The sequence below is a fragment of the Salvelinus fontinalis genome, chromosome 2 (genome assembly GCF_029448725.1).
Source record: "Salvelinus fontinalis isolate EN_2023a chromosome 2, ASM2944872v1, whole genome shotgun sequence".
NCBI classification, from domain to species: Eukaryota; Metazoa; Chordata; class Actinopteri; order Salmoniformes; family Salmonidae; genus Salvelinus; species Salvelinus fontinalis.
Genome location: NC_074666.1, coordinates 76,598,182 through 76,621,206, shown reverse-complemented (window position 1 = coordinate 76,621,206; position 23,025 = coordinate 76,598,182). Strand labels below are relative to the sequence as shown.

At 43.2% G+C, this 23,025-nt stretch overlaps 3 protein-coding genes and 1 pseudogene across 4 annotated transcripts; 1 reads left to right on the top strand and 3 right to left on the bottom strand.

Annotated features, from left to right (window-relative positions):
• Positions 1-603: 603 nt before the first annotated feature.
• On the bottom strand, positions 604-1,780 carry LOC129826576 (WD repeat-containing protein 74-like; annotated as a pseudogene).
• A 246-nt stretch (positions 1,781-2,026) lies between these two features.
• On the bottom strand, positions 2,027-14,904 carry LOC129826572 (tetraspanin-1-like). The gene is made up of 8 exons (XM_055887465.1): positions 14,737-14,904; positions 10,924-10,999; positions 6,203-6,418; positions 3,975-4,049; positions 3,491-3,598; positions 3,191-3,316; positions 2,728-2,820; positions 2,027-2,544 (listed from the first exon to the last, which is right to left on the bottom strand). The coding sequence occupies exons 2-8, from the start codon at positions 10,978-10,980 to the stop codon at positions 2,485-2,487; spliced, it is 735 nt and encodes a 244-aa protein (XP_055743440.1). The 5' UTR covers positions 10,981-10,999; positions 14,737-14,904; the 3' UTR covers positions 2,027-2,484.
• A 1,285-nt stretch (positions 14,905-16,189) lies between these two features.
• Positions 16,190-21,209, bottom strand: LOC129826549 (zinc finger protein 653-like). Of its 2 annotated transcripts, none has more exons than XM_055887421.1 (10): positions 20,847-21,209; positions 20,577-20,614; positions 20,162-20,473; positions 19,473-20,020; positions 19,156-19,330; positions 18,904-19,009; positions 18,651-18,762; positions 18,381-18,495; positions 17,555-17,654; positions 16,190-17,334 (listed from the first exon to the last, which is right to left on the bottom strand). In XM_055887421.1, the coding sequence occupies exons 1-10, from the start codon at positions 21,140-21,142 to the stop codon at positions 17,157-17,159; spliced, it is 1,980 nt and encodes a 659-aa protein (XP_055743396.1). In that variant the 5' UTR covers positions 21,143-21,209; the 3' UTR covers positions 16,190-17,156. The 2 variants fall into 2 exon arrangements, with proteins under 2 accessions (XP_055743396.1, XP_055743406.1); XM_055887431.1 differs by having other exon boundaries at positions 18,904-18,994; positions 20,847-21,208.
• LOC129826564 (ATPase SWSAP1-like) lies at positions 21,181-22,815 on the top strand. Its single transcript, XM_055887452.1, has 2 exons — positions 21,181-21,573; positions 22,058-22,815. The coding sequence occupies exons 1-2, from the start codon at positions 21,310-21,312 to the stop codon at positions 22,607-22,609; spliced, it is 816 nt and encodes a 271-aa protein (XP_055743427.1). The 5' UTR covers positions 21,181-21,309; the 3' UTR covers positions 22,610-22,815.
• Positions 22,816-23,025: the final 210 nt, after the last annotated feature.

The window sequence follows — 23,025 nt, the reverse complement described above, 5'->3', positions numbered from 1 at the left end:
GTCACTTTCACAAGGTTGGAGTAATAACATGTTCAACTACTTAAGACATCGCCTCGAATCTACATTGTGCCTTTAGATTTCCCTTCTCTCATTGACTTTTTAAACCACAAACCCCTGCCTGATCGATTGCCTGTTTCGCAAGCGTTCCCGGAAGTCTCGCGATGTTGCGCCTCTGGGTTTAACAACTCTGTGCTGTGTTTTTATTTTTTAATCAGACGTCATCGGTCGTTTTATTAGGGGCGTTGCACTCTCACTGTCACACACCCACACTTACAAGAACCAATCATGTTCAGAGTTCTATGAAATATTGTAATAGCCCTGGGGATATTGTACATTCAATACACTTTTTTGTTGCCAAAAATAGTAATAATAATAATAAATATATATATTATTTATGTTTGCTACATTTCAAGGAAGTTGGTATAGAAGGGCATGCAAACAACTCCAGAGTGAGTTTAGTTTTAATAGGAAAACTACAGCTATTGCAGTACAGACTCAACAGGAAAACAGTCTGTACATCCGCAACACAGACTTTTGGCAGACCTCTAGAGCTTCTGCGTTTCTCAGAGAGCACAGCTCTTTCCTTAAGCTCTCCACTGTGGGTCATTTGACCACTTTTCTTTTCTTCGTAGACTTCTCTACACCTGTAACTACGGCCTCCTCTTCTGTTGCTCTCTTCTTAGCCTGGTCTTTTATCATCTCCATAGTGTCCCACACCTCATCCACTTCCCCTTCCTCTTATTTCACTTCCTCCACATCTCCGGTTACTGCTGAACTGCTCAGCTCTAGATCTTTGCTGGACAAAGCACACAGTTGAGTCGTGACTTTAGATACACCTTGTGCTGTAGGGAGCGGTCCTCCAGCCTGTGTACTCTCAGAAAGCAATCCAAACCACAGGAAGCCACCAGAGGGAGAGGGGTGGCACTGCAGCCCCCGCACTCCTCCTGCCAGCCCCTGCAAACACCCACGCACCAGACCTTTCCGCAAATCTAAGATGGCGAGTTCTCCATGTGTGTTGCCCACTACAACACTGTCTTGGTTGGCAGGGAGGGAGAGGGCTGTGAGGGTGTACTCCCCAAAATGAGCCTCCAGAACCGGGCGCGTCTGGGGAGAGGCTGGCTCATACACTCACACCTGGTGGTGACCTGTGCAGGTGACGATCTTGTCGGAGTCTGGGATGAAGGCCATGTCTCTAACCCACTCTGGCATTCGCAAGTCCAGCCAGTCATTATGTACATTCTTGGAGGTGAAAATGGGTGTTTCAGGACTCTCCAGATCCCAGACCTTTAGGCCATTCTCCTTCCCTCCTGTGGCCACTTGGTTGAGCTGCGTGGGATTCTGTCACATCCCACAAATATTCGTCCCAGCATTTATCTCAACTGTGTCTGTGCTGGCCTCCTTCCAGACCCTCAGCAGTCCCGTCTCCACACACGTGATCAGAGCACTGTCTGTGACGGCAAGTCCTGTGAACCTGCCCTGGGTGCTCTCCCCACACTGTCTGGTCTCAGCGAAGATGCACTTCTCTGTGCTAAATGTCTTCACTGTGCCATTCACAGACCCCACCAGTACCTCAGTCTCATGTTGATCTCCCCAGCCTAGGACACACACTTCCTGGTCCAAGCTCAGGCAGCTCATCTCACAGAAGTTGAAAGCCTGTTTTTTGGATAGGCTCACTCCTTTTAATATCCCTGTTTCCAATCCCACCCATACTGAGCACACTTGACTTTTGTCTGCCATGAAAAAGAATGAAAATATTGTCAAGAAAACAAAAATTCTAACACGTTATTCTGTGGTGAATCTCCGTTTTGCATCCTTTCTGAACAGACAGACACTAAAGAAATAAATTCAAACAGCAGATGGACACCACACAGATTTAACTATTTTAGAGAGAACTTGGACTAGGATAGATATGTGTGCCTTTGATACGAAAACGTGAGTTAAACAAACTTACTTTAAAAACATTGCCATTATACAATAGTTACAATGCAATAAATCAGTTAAACCTATTTTCAGAGCGTTGCAAGTTGCAACATTTTTATTCATTCTCCAGAGCATGTAGCATCTGTAGAAAATCAATTAATACAATTATAAAAAGTGGCACATATATATGTCCTGACATTGAATTGATAATGTTATTATAATATAAATCTTGATGATACTGTGCAGAGTGGAATGGAGTTAAGACGCAATGTATTGCTTCAATCTAAATGTAAGACAGCATCATTTTCAAGTGAAATATGTATACAATACAATAAAAGATTAAAACAAATAGACATTTCCCATATCCAATAATCTTGTACAGGATTTGATTTAAACTGGCTCAGTGGTGGGGCGCCTCTCCTTTTCACAAAGCTTCCTTAGATTTCTCTTCAGCCTTGGTGATTTCAGAGATTCTTATGCATCCATCCTGGTAGTTGTCCTAAGGAGTGTCCAGAGATGCCATCCAGGCAGATGACTCTATGGCCCTCCCTCCTCCACTGGTTTTCAGCCACTCTTTGAGCCTATTATGCAGTACAAAGTCATGGAGACAACCATCGCCAATATCTAGGGAAACAGGAACAGTAAATAAATGCTTTGGTTATGCAAAACTTTTAAACAAAGCCCGCTGTACGAAACTGAACACATCACTTTTGTTGAATTGGCATATAATTTGCATCTATGTTTGTGGTATTTCAAAACAATGAGATTGTGACCTTGAAATAGACAGAGGGAAGGAGTCAACATTACCTCAAGAGCAGCGATTCCCAATGCCACTGCCACAATGACAATAGTGTTTTCATCAATCAGTTGCTTAAACTTTGGGAAGCAGCCAGTGACTGTCTGTGGGGACACACAAATGTAATACAGTTATTTAGACAGGTGAGGCCACTGGGTGTTCAACTGTAAAGTGTGTTACATTCTCAAATGAGCCTTCTATTGATGAGTTCGAGTATGGATGTAGTGTGGTTAACTTGAGGTGATGAGTTCAGAACTCGTACCAAGTTTCTACCCGCACTGACTACAGTGTTAACTCAAAATTACACAACGACTAGGTTCCAGTTTAACAACGTTTACTTCACCGTACATCGTCACCCTTATACTCAGGCCAGTTCCATCAACAGTGAGACTACTGCGCAGGCGTACTAATAACAGAGTGATATCACCGTAATAACAGAAATGTGGGGATACTTAAAACATGAACTTAACATACAGCAATTGTATCATTACAAGAGCTGAAAACAGCACCGTGGCAGCACTGTTGAGGATAGAGATGGGTGGATTTTTCAAATGGAGAGTCAGTGAAGTCTGTATAGTTGTAGAATCCACAGCACTTTAGCTAGAGTGGACACAGAGAGATCTTATTAGAACAATTCTGTTGACTAAACTGAATAAGATTTCTAATACACAAGCACATAAAAATGACATAATAATGTAATTTGAGACATTATTTGTAGGCCTAATATGTTATTTCCAAGGTATTAAAACAGGCAGGCAGGATATTGTAAAGTACCGTATCCATAGTAGCATTCCAGAGAGCGGTGACGTCTGAATTTTGTCCATAGTCCTTCTTAATGTTCTGAACCACTTTGGTGCCCAGTTTCTCAATCAACTCACCTGCCTGAAAGACATAACACAAATCACACACTCTTAGAAAAAAGGGTTCCAAAAGGGTTCTTCGGCTGTCCCCATAGGAGAACTCTTTTTGGTTCCAGGTAGCATTCCAGGTAGAACCCTTTTGGGTTCTATGTAGAACCCTCTGTGGAAAGGGTTCTTATGGAACCCAAAATAGTTCTACCTGGAACCAAAAGGGTTCTACCTCGAACAAAAAGGGGTTCTTCAAAGGGTTCGCCTATGGGGACAGCCGAAGAACCCTTTTAGATTCTAGATAGCACATTTTTTTCTAAGAGTGTAGTCTTTTCATCAAATGCTCCACATACAGTCTTTAACCCCCTTTAGCAATATGAGGAGAGTGGATGGGCTCTATGTACGCTTACCAAGGGTTTAAACACCAGGATAACCACTGCTCCAGCCACCTCTGCAATGAACACCACCAACACAATAACAAAGAACTAGAAAAAGAGGAAAAGGAGACCATAAGAAAGAGATTGAGTGGCTGGACTGAGAAAACTGTTTACAGTGCATTTACACACTTTTCATATATACTGAACAACAATATAAACACAACATGTAAAGTGTTGGTCCTATGTTTCATGAGCTGAAATAAAAAGATCCCAGAAATGTTCCATTTGCACAAAAAGCTTATTGCTCTCACATTTTGTGCAAAAATTCATTTACATCCCTGTTAGTAAGCATTTTTCCTTTGCCAAGATATTCTTTCCACCTGACAGATGTGGCATATCAAGAAGCTGCTTAAACAACATGATCATTACACAGGTGCACCTTGTGCTGTGTACAATAAAAAGCCACTCTAAAATGTGCTGCTGTCACACAACACAATGCCACTGATGTCTCAAGTTGAGGGAACGTGCAATTGGCATGCTGACTGCAGGAATGTCCACCAGAACTGTTGCCAGAGAATGTAATGTTAATTTCTCTACCATAAGCCGCCTCCAACGTCGTTTTAGAGGATTTGGCAGTACGTCCAAACGGCCTCAAAACCGCAGACCACGTGTAACCACGCCAGCCCAGGACCTCCACATCTGACTTCTTCACCTGCGGGATTGCCTAAGACCAGCCACCCGGACAGCTGATGAAACTGTGGGTTTGCACAACCAAAGAATTTCTGCACAAACTGTCTCAGGGAATCACATCTGCACGCTCGTTGTCCTCACCGGGGTCTTGACCTGATTGCAGTTTGGCGTCATAACCAACTTCAGTGGGCAAATGCTCCTCTTTAATAGTCACTGGCATGGTGGAGAAGTGTGCTCTTCACAGATGAATCCCAGTTTCAACTGTACCGGGCAGATGGCGTCATGTGGGCAAGCGGTTTGCTGATGTCAACGTTGTGAACAGAGTGCCCCATGGTGGCGGTGGGGTTATGGTATGGGCGGGCATAAGCTACAGACAACAAACACAATTGCCTTTTATCGCTGGAAATTTGAATGCATAGAGATACCATGATGAGATTCTGAGGCCCATTGTTGTGCCATTCATCTGCCGTCATCACCTAATGTTTTAGCGTGATAATGCACGGCCCCATGTCGCAAGGATCTGTACAAAATTCCTGGAAGCTGAAAATGTCCCAGTTCTTTCATGGCCTGCATACTCACGAGACATGTCACCCATTAAGCACGTTTGGGATGCTCTGGATTGACGTGTCCGACAGCTTTTTCCAGTTCCCACCAATATCCAGCAACTTCGCACAGCCATTTAAGAGGAGTGGGACATCATTCCACAGGCCACATTCAACACCCTGATCAACTCTATGCGAAGGAAGGGCCTCTCGAGGGGTCAGCAGTCTAAGGCACTGCATCGCAGTGCTAAAGGCGTCACTACAGATCCGGGTTCGATCCCTGGCTGTGTTGCAGCCGGCCACGACTGGGAGGCCCATGAAGTGGTGCACAATTGGCCCAGTGTTGTCCGGATTAGGGGAGGGTTTGGCCGGCTAGGATGTCCTTGTCCCATCTCGCCCTAGCAACTCCTTGTGACGGCCGGGTGCATGAACGCTGACTTCAGTCGCCAGTTGTACGGTGTTTCCTCTGGCACATTGGTTTGGCTGGCCTCCGGGTTAAGCGAGCAATGTGTCGAGACGGGTCGTGTTTCGGAGGACTCATGACCCTCGACCTTTGCCTCTACTGAGTCCGTACGGGAGTTGCAGCGATGGGACAAGACTAACTACAAATTGGGGAGAAAAAAATGTTTTTTTTTTGTTGCATAATAATAAAAAATAATATTCAAAGGAGTTGTTGCCCTGCATGAGCAAATGGTGGTCACACCAGATACTAACTGGTTTTCTGAAACACGCCTTTTTTAAGGTATCTGTGACCAACAGTTGCGTACCTGTATTCCCAGTCATGTGAAATCCATAGATTAGGGCCTAATGAATTTATTTCAATTGACTGATTTCCTTATATGAACTGTAAGCCAGTAAAATCTTTGAAATTGTTGCATTTATCCGTGTTGCTACCTACTCTACTGTAGAACATTCTGAAAGAACAGATGAGGAGTTTGACAATCAAGCTTATTGACTGAGTCAGTGTCAATCACATTGGTGACAACATAGCACATATATACTGAATAGCTCATGTTTGAGGTGACCTACCAGGAGCAGCATACACCTGCTCTCCTTCATGGCGCCACAGCAACCCAGGAAACCTATGATCAGCAGCACTGCCCCCACAGCAATCAACAGGTAGCCCACGTTTAGGATCTGGTTCATCTCCGCCGGAGCGTCTTTTATCCCCTTGAGGAACCCCAGGATCGAGCCGCTGTCCACCTTCACCCAGATCCCCACACCCAGGATGGCAGCGCCCGCCAACTGGGGGAAAAGAGCATAGCATTGTTTGGTGGTTTCCATTAATTCAATCAAGACCACGTCAACTGCTGCCCTTTGTGTCTTACCTAACATGCACATACAGTGCTTTCTGAAAGTATTCCTCCCCCTTGACTTATTCCGCATTTAGTTGTTACAGCCTGAATTCAAAATTGATTAAGGGGCAGCAGGTAGCCTAGTGGTTAGAGCGTTGGACTAGTAACCGAAAAGGTTGCGAGATTGAATCCCCGAGCTGACAAGGTACAAATCTGTCATTCTGCCCCTGAACAAGGCAGTTAACCCACTGTTCCTGTTCCCCTCATCTACATACAGAAATCCCATTTACTGTATATAAGTATTCACACCCTTGAGTCACTTTGGCTGGGCCACTCAAGGACTTTCATATTCTTGTTCAGAAGCATTCCAGCGTTGCTTCGGGTGTATGATTGGGGTCATGGTCCTGTTGGAACGTAAATCACACCCCAGTCTAAGGTCATTTGTACTCTGAAGCAGGTTCTCATTAAGGATTTTCCTGTATCAGGCTCCATTCCTTGTTCCCTCTATCCTTATCAGTCCCTGCTGCTGAAAAGCATCCCCATAGCCTAATGCTGCCACCACCATGCTTCACGGTAGGGATGGTGTTAGATGGGTGATGAGCTGTGCCTGGTTTTCTCCAGACATAGCACTTTGCATTCCGGCCAAATAATTACCTTTTTGTCTCATCAGACCACAGAATATTTTGCCTTATGATCTCAGAGTCTTTCACTCCAGGCATGCGTCTTTTTCTCAGGAGTACCTTCTGTTTCGCCAATCACCCATAAAGCCCAGATTGGTGAAGTGCTGTGGAGACTTGTCCTTCTGGCAGGTTCTCAGCCAAGGTTCCAAGGTAGTTCTGTCAGAGTGGTCATTGGGTTCATGGTCACCTCCCTGACTAAGGTCCTTTCCAGGTTGTTCATTTTGGTCGGACGGCCAGCTCTAGGCAGAGTTTGAGTAGTTATATATTTATGGAGTCCACTGTGCTCTTGAAAAATGTCAACACTACAGAAATTGTTTTATACCCTTCCCCAAATATATGCCTCATCACTATCTCGGAGAGTAACTTGGACTTCATGGTAAGGTTTCTGCTTTGACATACGCTGTTAACTGTTGGACCTTATATAGACAGGTGGGTTTCTTCCTACATCGTGTCCAAACAATTGAATTGGCCACAGGTGGACTCCAATCAAATTGTAGTGACCTCTCAAGGATGATCAAGGGAAATTGGATGCACCTTAGATCAATTTGGAGTCTCATAGCAAAGGGGTGTGAATACTTACACTACCGTTAAAAAGTTTGGGGTCACTTAGAAATGTCCTTGTTTTGAAAGAAAAGCAAATTCTTATAACATAACATTAATCAGAAATACAGTGTAGACATTGTTAATGTTGTAAATGACTATTGTAGCTTGCAACGGCTGACTTTATATGGCATATCTACATAGGCGTACAGAGGTCCATTATCAGCAACCATCACTCCTGTGTTCCAATGGCACGTTGTGTTAGCCTTTTAAAATGATAAACTTGACTTAGCTAACACGGAACCCAAACCGGCTGTGCGCGTGCACCATCGTGCATACATTTATTTTGTCCCACCACACCAAATTCAGGTTACAATATCAAAACAAACTCTGAACCAATTACATTAATTTGGGGACAGGTCGAAAAGCATTAAACATTTATGGCAATTTAACTAGCTTGCACTTGCTAGCTAATTTGTTCTATTTAGCTAGCTTGCTGTTGCTAGCTAATTTGTCCTGGGATATAAACATTGAGTTGTTATTTTACCTGAAATGCACAAGGTCCTCTACTCCGACATTTAATCCACACATAAACCGGTCAAACGAATAGTTTCTAGTCATCTCTCCTCAATCTAGGCTTTTTCTTCTCTTGACTTTATATTGCGATTGGCAACTTTCATAAATTAGGTGCATTGCTGCCACTGACCTCGTTCGTCTTTCAGTCACCCACGTGGGTATAGCCAATGAGGAGATGGCACGTGGGTACCTGCTTCTATAAACCAATGAGGAGATGGGAGAGGCAGGACTTGCAGCGCGATCTGCGTCACAAATAGAACTGACTTCTATTTTAGTGCTTGGCAATGCAGTGTGGGTGCAGTAATTGAATAATATATATTTCTAAATGTATTTTGCAACGCTCGGTCTAGTCAGCCTGTAATTGATCATTAGAAAACCCTTTTGCAATTGTTAGCACAGCTGAAAACTGTTGTTCTGATTAAAGAAGCAATACAACTGGCCTTCTTTAGACTAGTTGAGTATCTGGAGCATCAGCATTTGTGGGCCCGATTACAGGCTCAAAATGGCCAGAAACAAAGCACTTTCTTCTGAAGCTTATCAGTTTATTCTTGTTCTGAGAAATGAAGGCTATTCCATGCAAGAAATTGCCAAGAAACTGAAGATCTCGTACAACGCTGTTTACTACTCCCTTCACAGAACAGCTCAAACTGGCTCTAACCAGAATAGAAAGAGAAGTAGGAGGCCCCGGTGCACGACTGAGCAAGAGGACAAGTACATTAGTGTCTAGTTTGAGAAACAAACGCCTCACAAGTCCTCAAATGGCAGCTTCATTAAATAGTACCCGCAAAACACCAGTCTCAACGTCAACAGTGAGGAGGCGACTCCGGGATACTGGCCTTCTGTCGTCAAGGCCTTGAAGGCGTGGAGACATTGGCTTTAGGGGGATAAACACCCTTTTCTCATCTGGACTGACCACCGCAATCTGGAATACATCCGGGCGGCGAGGAGACTGAACCCTCGCCAGGCAAGATGGGCCATGTTTTTCACCCGTTTTGTCTTCACCCTTTCCTATAGACCAGGCTCTCAGAACGTTAAGGCAGACGCATTGTCCCGGCTGTATGATACAGAGGAGCGGCCCATGGATCCCACTCCCATACTCCCGGCCTCTTGCCTGGTGGCACCGGTAGTGTGGGAGCTGGACGTGGACATTGAGCAGGCGTTGCATACAGAGCCCGCTCCCCTTCAGTGTCCGGCTGGGCGTCTGTACGTTCCGTCTGCTGTCCGCGACCGGCTAATCTATTGGGCCCATACGTCACCCTCCTCTGATCATCCTGGTATCAGTCGGACGGTGCGCTGTCTTAGTACTGGAAGTACTGGTGGCCCACTTCAGCTAAGGACGTGAGGGTTTATGTTACCTCCTGTTCAGTGTGCACTCAGTGCAAGGCTCCTCGACACCTGCCCAGAGGTAAGTTAAAACCCTTACCCGTTCCACAACGGCCATGGTCGCACCTGTCGGTGGATTTCCTGACTGATCTTCCTCCTTCACAGGGTAACACCACGATCCTGGTCGTTGTGGATCGTTTTTCTAAGTTCTTTCATCTCCTCCCTTTGCCCGGTCTCCCTACGGCCCTACAGACTGCGGAGGCTCTATTTACACACGTCTTCCGGCACTACGGGGTGCCTGAGGATATAGTGTCTGATCAGGGTCCCCAGTTCACGTCGAGGGTCTGGAGGGCGTTCATGGAACGTCTGGGGGTCTCGGTTAGCCTTACCTCAGGTTTTCACCCTGAGAGTAACGGGCAGGTGGAGAGAGTTAACCAGGATGTGGGTACGTTTCTGAGGTCTTATTGCCAGGACCGGCCGAAGGAGTGGGCAGCGTTCGTGCCCTGGGCAGAGATGGCCCAGAACTCACTCCGCCACTCCTCCACTAACCTTTCTCTCTACCAGTGCGTATTGGGGTATCAGCCGGTTCTGGCTACTTGGCTTCAGAGTCAGACCGAGGCTCCTGCGGTGGACGACTGGTTCCGGCGCGCGGAGGAGACATGGGGCACCGCCCATGTCCATCTTCAGCGTGCCGTACTGCGCCAGAAAGTATTTTAAATGGACAATTTGTTTTTGCTTTTCTTTCAAAAACAAGGACATTTTTAAGTGACCCCAAACTTCTGAACGGTAGTGTATTCTAAAAACATGTTTTCAGTTTGTTATTATGGGGTATTGTATGTAGATGGTTCAGATTTGTTATTGATTTAATCCATTTTGAATTCGGGCTGTAACAACAAAATGTGGAAAAAGTCAAGAGGTATGAATACGTTCTACATTTCTCTTTTCATCTTTATTTTTTCATGCCTACATAGGTATTTTCCAGTAAAAAAAAATTAAAAATTAATATCTCCTTCATTTGGCTTGCAGCACATCACACTATTCAACTCTGTGCCTAATCTTTTTTATCTGGTCCAAAATGACATGTCTGTGTCATAAAAAGTAGTAAAACCATAACAAATGTCTGTCCTTTTGTTTCATGTTCATAACTTTTTCACCTTGCAATTTAGATACTGTTTTTCTGGGACAGAGAATAAGGATCAGAAGTAGTAAGTGATAAGGAGTGTTCTGATTGCCTGCATATTCATTATTGTGAAGCATAACTGAACTCCGCTATTATCATCAGTTATCATTATCATATCATCATTTACTCAAAAAGATGAAAACATCTCCAACTTACAAAGATGATGCCATTAAAAGCAAACATCATGACTTTGAGAAATCCGAAGCAACCCATTCTTGATGAATTCTTCTGCCTGGAAGAAAAGAAGAGGAAAAGGTGAGAAAGGGAACATTTATGAATAATCACCTATGGTAATGATGAGAATGTTTAGAAATTCTATGAGAGTTCTGAATCATTAAGATGAGATCAGAGGTCAAAAGTCTGAACTAAATCTACTGCCTATGTCTGTAGCCTACTGTCTATAGGCCTGTTTAGAGGAGGAAGCATGACCAAAGGTTCTCTTTAATTCAATGGGGAAGTACCATCTTAGCAAAACAGCTAAATGATGTACTTCTTATGATGTTATATATCAATGACATTTTGGAAATTGTATGTTGAGGGTTTTGGTCACAATCTTATCTTGAAAACTTACACCAGGAACCCTTCTACACCTGAATAAACATTTGACTCATATTGAATGATATTGGAAGGTGACAGTTATGGTTTTGTAGACACAATCAGTCACTAAGGAAGCAAATATATATTCTGTCAAACAACAGAGACAAAGCGTTTCTCTACTACTCTAGCACAGAGTTGTTCCGTGTCATTTGCAATGAGTTGTTATGTCTAATTAGGTGACGGATTAACAGTTCTACACACTCCTTGATGCTGTTTGCTGTCTCTGACTTGTTACCAGGAAACCAGCCCTTTGTCATCTACAGTAAGACGCGGGAAGGAAGGAGTGCGGAAAAACACCAGCCACTTACCTTATCCTCCCTATCACCGTATCGTCCTTGAACAGTCAAGAGCACCCTTGCTTTTTTTTTGTACTAATGTAATTTACTGTACAGTCCGCTTTCCCAACACCAACGAGAGTTAAGTGAGCCGTTGCTTTAGAATTAAGGAAAGTCCAAAGGCAATGACAAGGCAGCATGTTCCACTGAATTTTCATTTAAAATGGGCCCCTAAACAAATAACTTGGCCCCTAAACAGATTAAAATTATACAAGAAGCAGACCAGTCCCATAGCCTAATTGTCAGAAAGAGTATTCACAGTAATTTACTCGATGTCTGAAAACACTTCTTCCACCTGGGGCCACAAAATGTACAATGTAAAATACATCTAATTACAAGAAAGCTATCAAAATGTTCAACATGGTCTGCTATTCAGATGAGAACAGTGTCCATCACCTGTCCAGACTGCACAAGGAAATTGTAAGGAACTTTATCTTCCTCGCCCTCAGTGTCAATCAGAGGCCTATTAAAACACAGGAGCCCATTACACACACACTGCAGGTTTATGTCCTGTCCTGTTTGCTAGTTAAACCATCTATGGATCATCTCATCCTGCACTGTTCTATGACCCCATGTGGTGCCCTTTACCACTATGTGTGTTTAGGACTGTCTGTCTGCATATGACCCATAGGATGGGAACAGGGATTGAGTGACTAAACGACAGCTGGTTTGTACTGTACTCTTAATTACAGCAATAACAAACAAATAGCACTCTGCGGCAGTAGCACCAGTAGTGTGACAGTGAACTCTATCAAGGAGTTTCTGATTGACATGCGTGTCATTTTATTTCTGATTTTCTGATTAAAGTATCCATAAGTGTGTTTATCTTATACGGTCCCAGATAGTGTACTTAGAGAGTGAAATGGCATCGGCATACAGTACAAGTACTGAGAGATGGATGCTAAACATCAGGATGTTTATCAATGTGTCAATGTTTAGCCATGAGCATCAGGTTAATCATATGAATGGGCCAGAGGGCGCATAGCAACATATCCTGAATTGGGTTTCCCCCTTTCATTCGCAGAGTTTTTCCTGCAAGTGGCCACTCATTTTCTGCCTTCACAAAGCCATTGGCAACAGTGGTGGGCATAGTTAGCCTGGTGATGTATTAACAACCAGTCACATGCAAATGACTAAGAAAACATCCCAGCCAGGAGCCATCAACACACGGTACAAAGACAAAGGTGAGTATAATATACAGTAGCTATGGCCCTTAGGACTTTACATGCTTTGAAAATTTAAATGCAATAAACACAAAGCAGCTAAATAAGAACATAATTTAGACAAGAGTAACGTAAAAACGAAATCAATAGCTACAATGATCAGGTGAATTTCAGGCAAGTATTCTTTAAGCTGCTGAATAGTATGACACAGTGAGTGGCATAGCTTTGTTGATATCATGTTAGGAGTAATGTGGTATTCAGTCATGAAGGCTAGGATAATGAATTCATCCACAAGGAAGCCAGTGGGGACACACCTGGTGACGAATATTTCCCGGAATGATGATCAAGATAACAAATGTCTGTTGACGAACATGCCAATTAACGTCTAGAGGAAAGAAAGTATAGACATCATATTTATCAAAGCTTCATCTCCGTCAGCTGTCATCCCGTGTAACAGTTTACCTAATATGGTTCAATGACAATTCCTAACATTTAGTCTACTCCAAAATGGGAGTTTTAAATGTATGAAGGATTACATTTTTGAAGGTAGGTTTCCTCATGAGCCCTAGGGTAGTGCTTTGAGTTATGGGGTTTTGGCTTAATGGTAATACATGAAAATATTCCAACAGGAAAAATCTAAATAATTGTCAGAAAGAGTATACACAGTAATTCACTCACAGAGACAACCCTGTCAGACTCTCTGTCTGAGCTGAGCGTGCTAAAACTCTAAACACTGGACAAATCTAAAAGGATGTCATGAGCTTTGTTCCGTCCAAATGGCGACAGATTTTCATTCGAATATTCTAAAATGTGTATATAAACTATGCGCATTTTCCCAGCAGAGATGTGTTTCCATCAAATTGGCTTGCTGCAGATAAAAGGCTATGCGTGCAACATTGTGCACATAAAGATATATTTTGCAGTTAAAATGGGTTTCCATCCCATTTTCAACTCTACTGAGGTGTTTCTCACAAAAAAAGTGCCTTAGGCTACATAAAGTACCACAGTATGAAACAAGTGTTTCTAAAAATCCCCTATGGGGAAAAATGAATGGTGGAAAAACAATTGGAACCATTTTCCTGTTTGACAGCTAGCTTTTATGGGTATTATGACGCCTCCATTGTGGGGCTCTATAGTAAGTGTGTCCACTGGTATTGGCACGTGCTAAAGCGTACGTATGAGATTATCATGGACAAAAGTGTGAGATTTTTTTAAAATGGCAGCAAAGCATCGATTATCATGTCACCATAATAAAACCCTCGATATTTATTGGGAAGGCGCATCAAGCTCAGCACCTTTCACTATCACCACCGTGTTAAATTCATCATGATTTATTTTATCTGTAACCTAATAAATTACAGTTCATGCTTTCCCGACAAATCGTAGTGGGGGACTACAAGTCATCGCGTGACTCCCAAGTTTACTTCGACATGATGGTTATTATATCAATATTTGCGCATAAAAGCGTTTCCACCTACATTTCTCGCATAATTTATTTTACCGACACAAAAAGGTCTCATCTTGTCTAGCGTATTTTGTTTTGTCGACATTTTGAAAGTTTACCGAAAAATGTTCTGTTGCCATTACTCGCCTAAAACGGTTGGATGGAAACCTGGTTGTAGAGAGGAATATTTACAGGCTTGAGTCAAGGTCTCATGAGAGGAACAAATAATGAATTGTTGGAATCCATGTTGTCACTGCACCTGACTACAGGAGAATATAAAACACAACATCAAATTCATACTCTATGGAGCATTTTCAACAAACAGATGAGTCAACCCTTGTTATTCTCACTTATAATTGTTTACCCTACAGTGGAGTGGTACAACAGGTTTCGTTGACTCAGAGAGAAAGAGGGGGAGTCTGGGCCTTACCTTCACTGGGGTGATGGAGGCTGTTGCTGGGAGAGCGAATGTGGGCGTCAGTAAACTGGCTGATTTACCTGTGTTCTCGGAGAGTGACCTGTACTGCGTTTTTCTTTCCTACACACAAACTCTCTCGTTCTCTTCCTGTGCTTCTCGGTGGCTGCAGGTTAGTTATAAACAATGAGGGAGGGGGCGTGCTGAGGCAAACAGGTGGGAGTGATTCAGGTTTCAGAGGCAAGGAGCTCACTTCCCTGTGGAGTAGAAGTCCCACCTGAGGTAGTGTCACAGCAATGTTACAGCTACATACACACAGACATAAGCACATTCTATCACCATTTTTACCTGTGGCATCACTGTATATCAAAGTGGGCTTTTGGAGATGTGAATGGTATGGAAGCAGAGAAAGAATATATCTATGGATTTTTAAGAAAATGTTATTTAATTAACATACTATAAGACCTGACTATGTGAGTTCCATTGAAAGCATTGTTTTGTAGACATAGGATAATTCATCAGTCGACATGTTTCTCTTGCTTAGAAATTTGCTCAGACTTTGACCCTAGTCTTCCCATGACAGCCTCTAATGAAAAGTAGACTTTCACAATCATGCAAATCAGAGTTGAGCTTTAAAAATACCCAGAGTGACAGTGATGGAGGAATTTGGAGGAGGTAAATTGTAATAAATGTATAATAACCAGATTAACTTGTATTTTTCAATTCACCGCCTTCGATGATAAGCAATCAAACAGTATCCTACCAGTTGAAACAGTGGCCGGTTGAAACAGAACCTTATGGAGTCGGAAGCTTCTGTGAATTGACCATTTCACTGCCTATCTATTTTTTCAACATTAAAATTAAAGTAACTGTCCATTGAAAATCTAACTTGTAAAAGTTAATATTCTGTTAACTCATACCCAAATTACATTGTTGGCTCATCCTATACTCGTGTGGCCAAGGCATAAATTGGAGGGGGGAAAAACACTTAAATAAAACCCACCTTAAACTTGTATCTCAAATGGACCGCTTCAAAAATGCTTGTATTTCCTCAGAGGATGATGTCATTCCAACAGAAAAGCTGCTTTTTAACATACTTAAAATACATTGGAAGTAAAACTATTTCACTTATATTGTAATTAATTACGCTATAGGTCATATTTAATAGAAATTTGGAAACACTGGACAGTTACTTCAATACAGTATTGTGGTGAGTATATGATTTTAGCTCAAGTCTAATGACCATTTATATCAGGTTAGAGCATTAGCATTCAAGTACCTTGACTTACTCAACATCAATGAAATGATTTAGAACATTTGTCATACCAGCCATTGGTGATATACCTGATTTGTCTTACATTCATCCCACCATGCACTGAAAATGTGTTTGGCAGTTCCTTGTGTGTGTCAGTGTGACAACGCTCACATTATGCCTTTCCTTGCTACATCAGACAATCCCAAACTCCAATACAGTACTCCTTTTTTTATTTTACATTTGTCTCAAACAAATGTCTCTTCCAGAAATATGTACAGAATCTATTTAGGTCATATTCACATATTTTACATTGATAATTTCAGTGATACAGAAAACAGGAAAAGAACATAACTATAAATTAGCGATTCTGCTTTGGATCTTTAGAAAAAAAGGTTTTCAAAAACGACATTTGCCATTTTAGAACCACAAGACAACATCACTCTGTTCATAGACACACAGCACAACAGAGACCTGAAAGATGATGCAAGACTTTCACACAAAAAGACTACTCCTTGGTCAGGTCAGCGACAAAAATGACCAATTCTCTATTTCAATGTAGGCAGCCCACTTGTGTGACAACACAAATCTTCTTTCTGAATCCATTGACACGTCCTTTACATCCATGCACATTGTTACAATTACTACTCAAGATGTAATTATCATTTCCCCATGAATATGTAAGTTATGTTAGTTTTGGCATTTTACCAGCAGGCATCAGTTCATGTACATGTATTGACGTGAGAACCCAAGCATTAACAAAAATAACATACTTTTTTCCAACAAGTACATTACAACTGTGGATGACAAGTGTACAAAAGTGAATAAAAAAGAGAGAATCTATGGATATGTTAATAATATGGTATAGACAGTATGGTTTAGAGGCATACAGCACATTATGTAAGCAATTTTGTTGAAATGTACAATATCAACAGCTAGGCTACCTCTGTGAGTTCTAAAAAGGCTGTGTCCAGCACAGCTTTGAGAGCAGGGTCTAAAGTCCATTATAGTGAGCGAGACTAAGCAATGTCCTCAGAGTGTTCATTCAAAAGAGCTGCTCTTTCCCCAGAAGGGCATACCCGTCTCTATGGGCACTCTTGTTCTTTGTGTCGACAGATTCAGTCTCTTTCTGGTCTGACCCTGACCAGTTGATATTTAGTGCACATTCCAGCAGCACTGCGCCTTATGTTGCCTGTTTGTCTGGGTGGCTTTTTAACTTGTGGAACTTAACACTGTCAAGCTTTTCAAACCTCTTGCCACAGTGTTCGCAGGTGAAGTTGTAGTGGGCCTCTGGGGTGTGTTTCTTCATGTGCCAGTTGAGAGATGCTCTCTGGCGACACTGGTACCCACAGATCTCACACCTGCAGAAGAGGTAGAGGAGAGGAGGGAGACAAGAGATGAAGGGGAAAAATGTAAGATGATTCAAATCTGCAGAAAGTGTTTTTAGGAGTGCAATGAAGTCATTTCTGTTTGTGAGACAAAATTGCATATATTGTACAAAACCAACATATAAAATGTGTAGAGTAAATGAAATAAACCGTCTGGGAGTAAAAACTTGAGTGATCATAGTGTTTCACTCACTGAAGGGGCGTCTCTCCTGTGTGCGTGCGCCGGTGAACCTCCAAGTGATTCTTCCTTTTGAACGATTTCCCACACGTTTCACAGATGAAGTCTCGGACTCCTACACAAAGTTTGATGAAAAATGTATATCGAATTTTATTTGTCACATGAGCAGAATACAACAGGTGTAGACCTTACCGTGAAATACTTACTTACAAGCCCTTAACCAACAATGCAGTTCAAGAAATTGAGTTAAGAAAATATTTACGAAATAAACAATAACGAGACTATATAAAGATGGTACCGGTACCGAGTCAATATGCGGGGGTACGGCATCTGCGACAAACTTAGTTGAAAAATGAGGGGACAAAGTTAGTTGGGGTTGGGCACGGTCTGGAGGCGCAGAATTCAGATGCTTGTAATGTTGAGTCGCCAGGACAACTCACAACTCACATAGCCTCTCTGCTGATTGGGGCTCTCAACAATTAGATTTTATTTGGAAGTGATTCAGAATCCCCATTAGACAATATTGCTGAAAGCAGTCCGTGTATTTAACAGCCATTTTATTTGGTAATTCTACATGGCCATTCTACAGACCAGTGTAAAGTTGGGTTATTTTACAACCAGGTCAGCAATCATTTCACGTGCAGCACGGTTAGATGCGAGGCGATTGTGTAGCATCACCGAGTAAAGTTTAATGCGGTCAAAACCATTTGCTTTAGAGGCGGGTTGACATTCAAAGCTGCATTATACAGTAGATGTCATGGCAGGATACATATGAATACATTACTACTAGCTCATGCGCCAATGTACAGTATAGCCCAGATTTAGAATTGTTTGTGCCCACCTGAGTGGATGATCATGTGGCGATGCAGGTGGTTTGACAGATAGAACTTCTTGCCACAGCCAGGGTGGGGGCACACCTTGGTCCTCCCCTTCCTGTGAACCAGATTCACATGGTTCTGCAGGGAACATAAAAAACATTATGAATCACAGCATGAAATGGTAGTTACAGCAACATGTGTGCATTTCTATTTTCTTTATTCGTAACTTGATGGCACTACAAGGTCAAGGTGTTCCAAATCAAAGTGGAGAGTGCCTAAAAGAGCCTATTTACCTGAAAGCTGCTGATGGCTACATAGACTTGACTACAGCCTTCATACGGACAGTGGAACATCTTGAGCATTCCGTCTGCCTCGATGACAGGACCTCGTCTGCTCCTCCTACATCTGAAATAGAAAAGGGAGTGATGCCCGTGGTTCGTCTACAGAAGTGCTCTGAGGAAGTCAAGATGGGAATGAAAATGGCATGTCCATATAAGTTTGTCTCTACAGATGTGATCCCCATAATTCTCCATGCTGGCCACTCACCTGCTTAGGCCCCTCTGTAGCTCCCTCTCACAGGTGGGCTCCAAGCCATGAGACTCAATACTGGGCTGTAGCAGCTCCTTGTCACTCAGGCCTGAGAGGAAAATATCTCAAACCATTGGAATAGCAAGCTATTCATCATTGATTTTTTGTCAATGTCAGTATCCTTTAAATCAGCATATACAACAATTACAGCATATTCTGATGCATTGTCTGTCGGTGTAAGCAAAGGCTAAAATACTGTGCCAGCAGTACCTGTGATGGAGTCTTCCTCTGTTGTCCTAAAATCTACCACTGACTGGCACATTTGGTTGTAAGCCACACCCTCTATAACAGTGCAGGTGACCTCCTCCACGTCTCCGCCCCCCATGTTGAGCTGGATGCCCTCGGATGCCAAAGCCTCGTAGCTGGGGCCAGTGATGATGATCAGCTACGAATGACAGGCAGAGGGACATAGGATAGGCTACATGTTAATATTACTATATAAAGGCAGTGCTTTCAGAAACGACAGCTACTTGATTGTGATAAAATTCCAAGACAAATTACTATTGAGTATTTTTTTTTTTTTAAACCTGAGAACCGTCCAGAGTTCCTCGCTGGTCTGGTATCTCACAGGTGGTCCCCACAGTCTGTAGTGTCTGAGAATCAAATAGCTCCCCTTGCCCAGGCACCTGCATAGAGGCTGGGACTGGATGGAGGTTGGTCTGAGTGTCTACACCAACTGTGTCACCCATTGTCTGTGTGGTGTCCTCCTCATCAGCTTTGTTCAGTCTGTCAGTTAAGGATGCAGTCACTACAACACACTCGTAGCCATCTTGTGATGTACCCACTCCTTCATCTCTTCTGTCTCTTCTCAGGTCCTCCGCCTCCTCCTCTGGGTTGATGTCCTCCCCTACAGCATTGTAACCTGTCTCCTCATCGTCAGACTCCTGGGCTTGCTGTCTGCCTGCCTCCATCACCACCTCCATCTCCCAGACAGACTGATTCTCAGAGAGATGCTCCATTAGTGGAGTGTCCCTGGATGGGGCCTCCATCCCTGGGAGCTGGCTGAGAGCCGTGGCCTGCTCCACCTGATCCATAGTCACCGGGGCTCCGGCCACTTCCAAATCCCCTCCTGCATCTAGGAAAGACAAGGGTACAGAATACAGATGCATTTAAATACAGGTTACCTGGTTTGTCAAATCAGTGATTCCCATACAATTACATGTGACCCAGAACAATTAAAAGCCTAATTAGTATCTGAATGTACTGTATCTCTTACCAGTGAGCTGTCTGTGGGCATCTGTTTCTCTCCTTCTCCTCCTGGTCATGATTCCTCCAGTTTCCAGTGTCCTTGTGTCCCTGTCAACTTCCTCCTCCGTCTCTGTCTCCATCTCAGGCTCACTAGGCCCTCTTGGTGGCGAGGAGAGGTGCTGCACAAATGAATGGTCAGCATCACACTGCCAGATAGCTGAGGTGGAGAATCCAGGTTGGGGTTCCAGAGCTCTGAGCTGCGGTTCATGTGGGCAGGTCTGGGAGTGATCCTGGTACCAGGTCACCATGCTACAAAGGCTGGACACTCTCTCATTTTTCCCTGTAAGAAAATAAGTATCACCAGTGACATAAATGTATCAATCTCTCATGTAGGGATACTTTTCTTTATGGGTAAATGGATCAAATGTGGTGTTCTTCCTTACCTATTTTCAGTTTTGTACATACTTCTGGGGTTGTCTTCCTAGCGGCCAGGAATATAAATATGACAGTGACGTTATTGCATGAGGATACTGTGTTAACGTTAAACACTATTGAGTTGATAGCCTGAACTAGCTAACCCAATTGATTGAAGGAGGTGGCCTGGGGAAAGGACTCACATTTAACAGATGACAAGATAGGGGATAAACTAGCTAAACAATATTAGTTACTAGCTAGTTTGATATTCTGATTATATGTATTATTCGTAAACTTACCCTCCGTATTTTTGCTGGTATCTCTCCCCGTACGTGGAGTTGAGCAGGATTAGGTACTCGGCAAGTCCAGCGTCACTCAAACTCGTTCGCCGGCGAAGCTCACTCCAAACCTTGTGAGATTCTCCAAGATAAACTCGCCTAACATCATACTTCTTACGGGACTCGAGGCGTCTTTGTGCTCGATCAGAATCCGTGAGCCTGGGACGGCCTCTACAACGCCTCGAAATTGAATTTATTTGATCCCCGGCTTCTTCAGCGTCCAGGGGACCCTCCTCTCCTCCATAGCCATCCGCCATCTTGACAACAGCTGTCTGTTGTTGTCATTCCTAGCGGAAGTTGTCTTACAGGAAATGACACCACTTGGCGGGAAACGAAAATGTTCTTTCCACGTCATGCATTGAGCAGAACGTTTTATTAACGATAAACAAAGTTCATACATGTAGATAGATAGCTAAAGAAAGATATGGCCGATATTTTGACGCTTGTCTTTAGGATATTTAACCAACACAATGGAAAAACGAAGGATTTCAAAAGCATCGCACCATCAAAATGCAGTACCTTGGTAGTCGGAGACAGTAGCATTAACCGTTCGTTGCTGATACTTGCGGCGGTGACGGCTGCCTCTGAATTGGGGCTCAAAGTCTCATTTTTCACTCAGGTTCAAATTCAGAGCCTTCCAGGATCATTACAAGAATCCATGTCCAACCTGAGCCCCGACAATTTGAAGGTAATTAGCTATTCACATACTACTAGGCCTTAATAAAAACTACCTATCTAGCTTGGTCCAGCAGCTGTGTTTTGTTGCCACTACCTTGTTAAACATGACATAACATAACACACAGCACCACACTCCCTATTGAAATCATTGGTCAGCTCACTGACCTAACAATGTCTTATGACATCAAGCACTTTTATTTTGTGTCATGTTCAATTGGAAGATGTAGCAAGTTAATTATACATTTGTATGTCCTTTGTTTGTGAGGTAGGCCTAATGATGGATACTTATCTCTTCTCACTATCCTGCCTCCTAAGCAGATAAGAGAGCTCACTCTAAGTACCCATAATCAGTCACAGAGATGTGCATCACTTATCAGTACAAAACATGCCTGATGGGCCCACTGCCAAGTTCTCCCTAAAAATCAGAGGGAGAAAATGTTTTCCTGAAAAGTCCTAAGCAAACAGTTCTGATTATTGGGATTACTTTATTGCAGAAAATCAAGTTTTCATACCCCAGGTCCTTGGAAGATTTGCTTCAGGATGTGGCCTCTTTGCATGAATCAGCCTCTGGATCTGCTGCCCCCCCGTCGCTGATCATCGTGGACGGACTGGAGGGCTACCTGCGCGGGCCTGGGGTGAGTGGTGGCCTTCAGCTGGCGGAGCAGTCCTCTGCTGCACACATCTCTGCTCTGCTGTATGACACGGCTGCATTTCTCACACAGACCTTGGAAGAGAGAGCCGCTAGTCTGGCCCCCTGTCGGGTCATAGCCTCGTTCCAGTCTGAGTGTGAAGGGCATGCTGGTGGGGACTCCTCAGACCCTGTCCTCTCAGTGTTAGACCGCTACTTTCAGGTTCGGTGTACCTTGGACCAGGACTGGAACTCTGCCCCTGCTGTAGCAGGATCACAGGACACGTGGCATGTTTACCTCTCTGGTGCTGGGATCACAGAAGACTCTATTGCTAAGGATGAGGAGGACTCAAGTCTGGCACGAGAATGGCGACTGATCATTTGCCCCAATCGCTCAATAGAGTTTACAATGGTTTGAAATCTATTAAATGACTTACCAGTGGACGAGGAAGAAATAAAAGACATGCAAAAAAAACGTATATACTTATATCAAACAATTGCATTCCCAAAGACTGAGATGCAAGGGGAACAGTTTTTTTCCAATGCACAAAATGGTTTTCACTAGTGTTTACAAAAAAAATTCAGCAAAGTTTTTGTGTGAATTAAACCACTCCTCTGACTGAATCGTACATTTCCTGACTGCTTTGGCACAATATAATTTGTCTGTTCTCCCTTGCCCTGTTGTCTTCTCTCCTACACAATGTGACTTCACATTCAACCATTCAACTCCCCTTTACATTACTTTTCTGTCTAACCGTTGTGCCTGTGGTGCTTTCTAAGATCATTTGTAGAGGGAAGATTAGGCTGACGCTATAGACGGGATAGCAGAGAACG

Excerpts from the sequence above, each read along its gene's own strand:
- LOC129826572 (XM_055887465.1), bottom strand. The coding sequence starts at position 10,980 with ATGGGTTGCTTCGGATTTCTCAAAGTCATGATGTTTGCTTTTAATGGC. Across the intron at positions 4,050-6,202 it reads GCAGGTGTATGCTGCTCCTG|TTCTTTGTTATTGTGTTGGT; the intron begins GTAGGTCACCTC and ends CTCTTTTTCTAG. Across the intron at positions 2,821-3,190 it reads CTTGTAATGATACAATTGCT|ACAGTCACTGGCTGCTTCCC; the intron begins GTATGTTAAGTT and ends GTGTCCCCACAG.
- LOC129826549 (XM_055887421.1), bottom strand. The coding sequence starts at position 21,142 with ATGGCGGATGGCTATGGAGGAGAGGAGGGTCCCCTGGACGCTGAAGAA. Across the intron at positions 18,496-18,650 it reads TAGCCATCAGCAGCTTTCAG|AACCATGTGAATCTGGTTCA; the intron begins GTAAATAGGCTC and ends TGTTCCCTGCAG. Across the intron at positions 17,655-18,380 it reads CCACATGATCATCCACTCAG|GAGTCCGAGACTTCATCTGT; the intron begins GTGGGCACAAAC and ends AACTTTGTGTAG.
- LOC129826564 (XM_055887452.1), top strand. The coding sequence starts at position 21,310 with ATGGCCGATATTTTGACGCTTGTCTTTAGGATATTTAACCAACACAAT. Across the intron at positions 21,574-22,057 it reads TGAGCCCCGACAATTTGAAG|AAAATCAAGTTTTCATACCC; the intron begins GTAATTAGCTAT and ends ACTTTATTGCAG.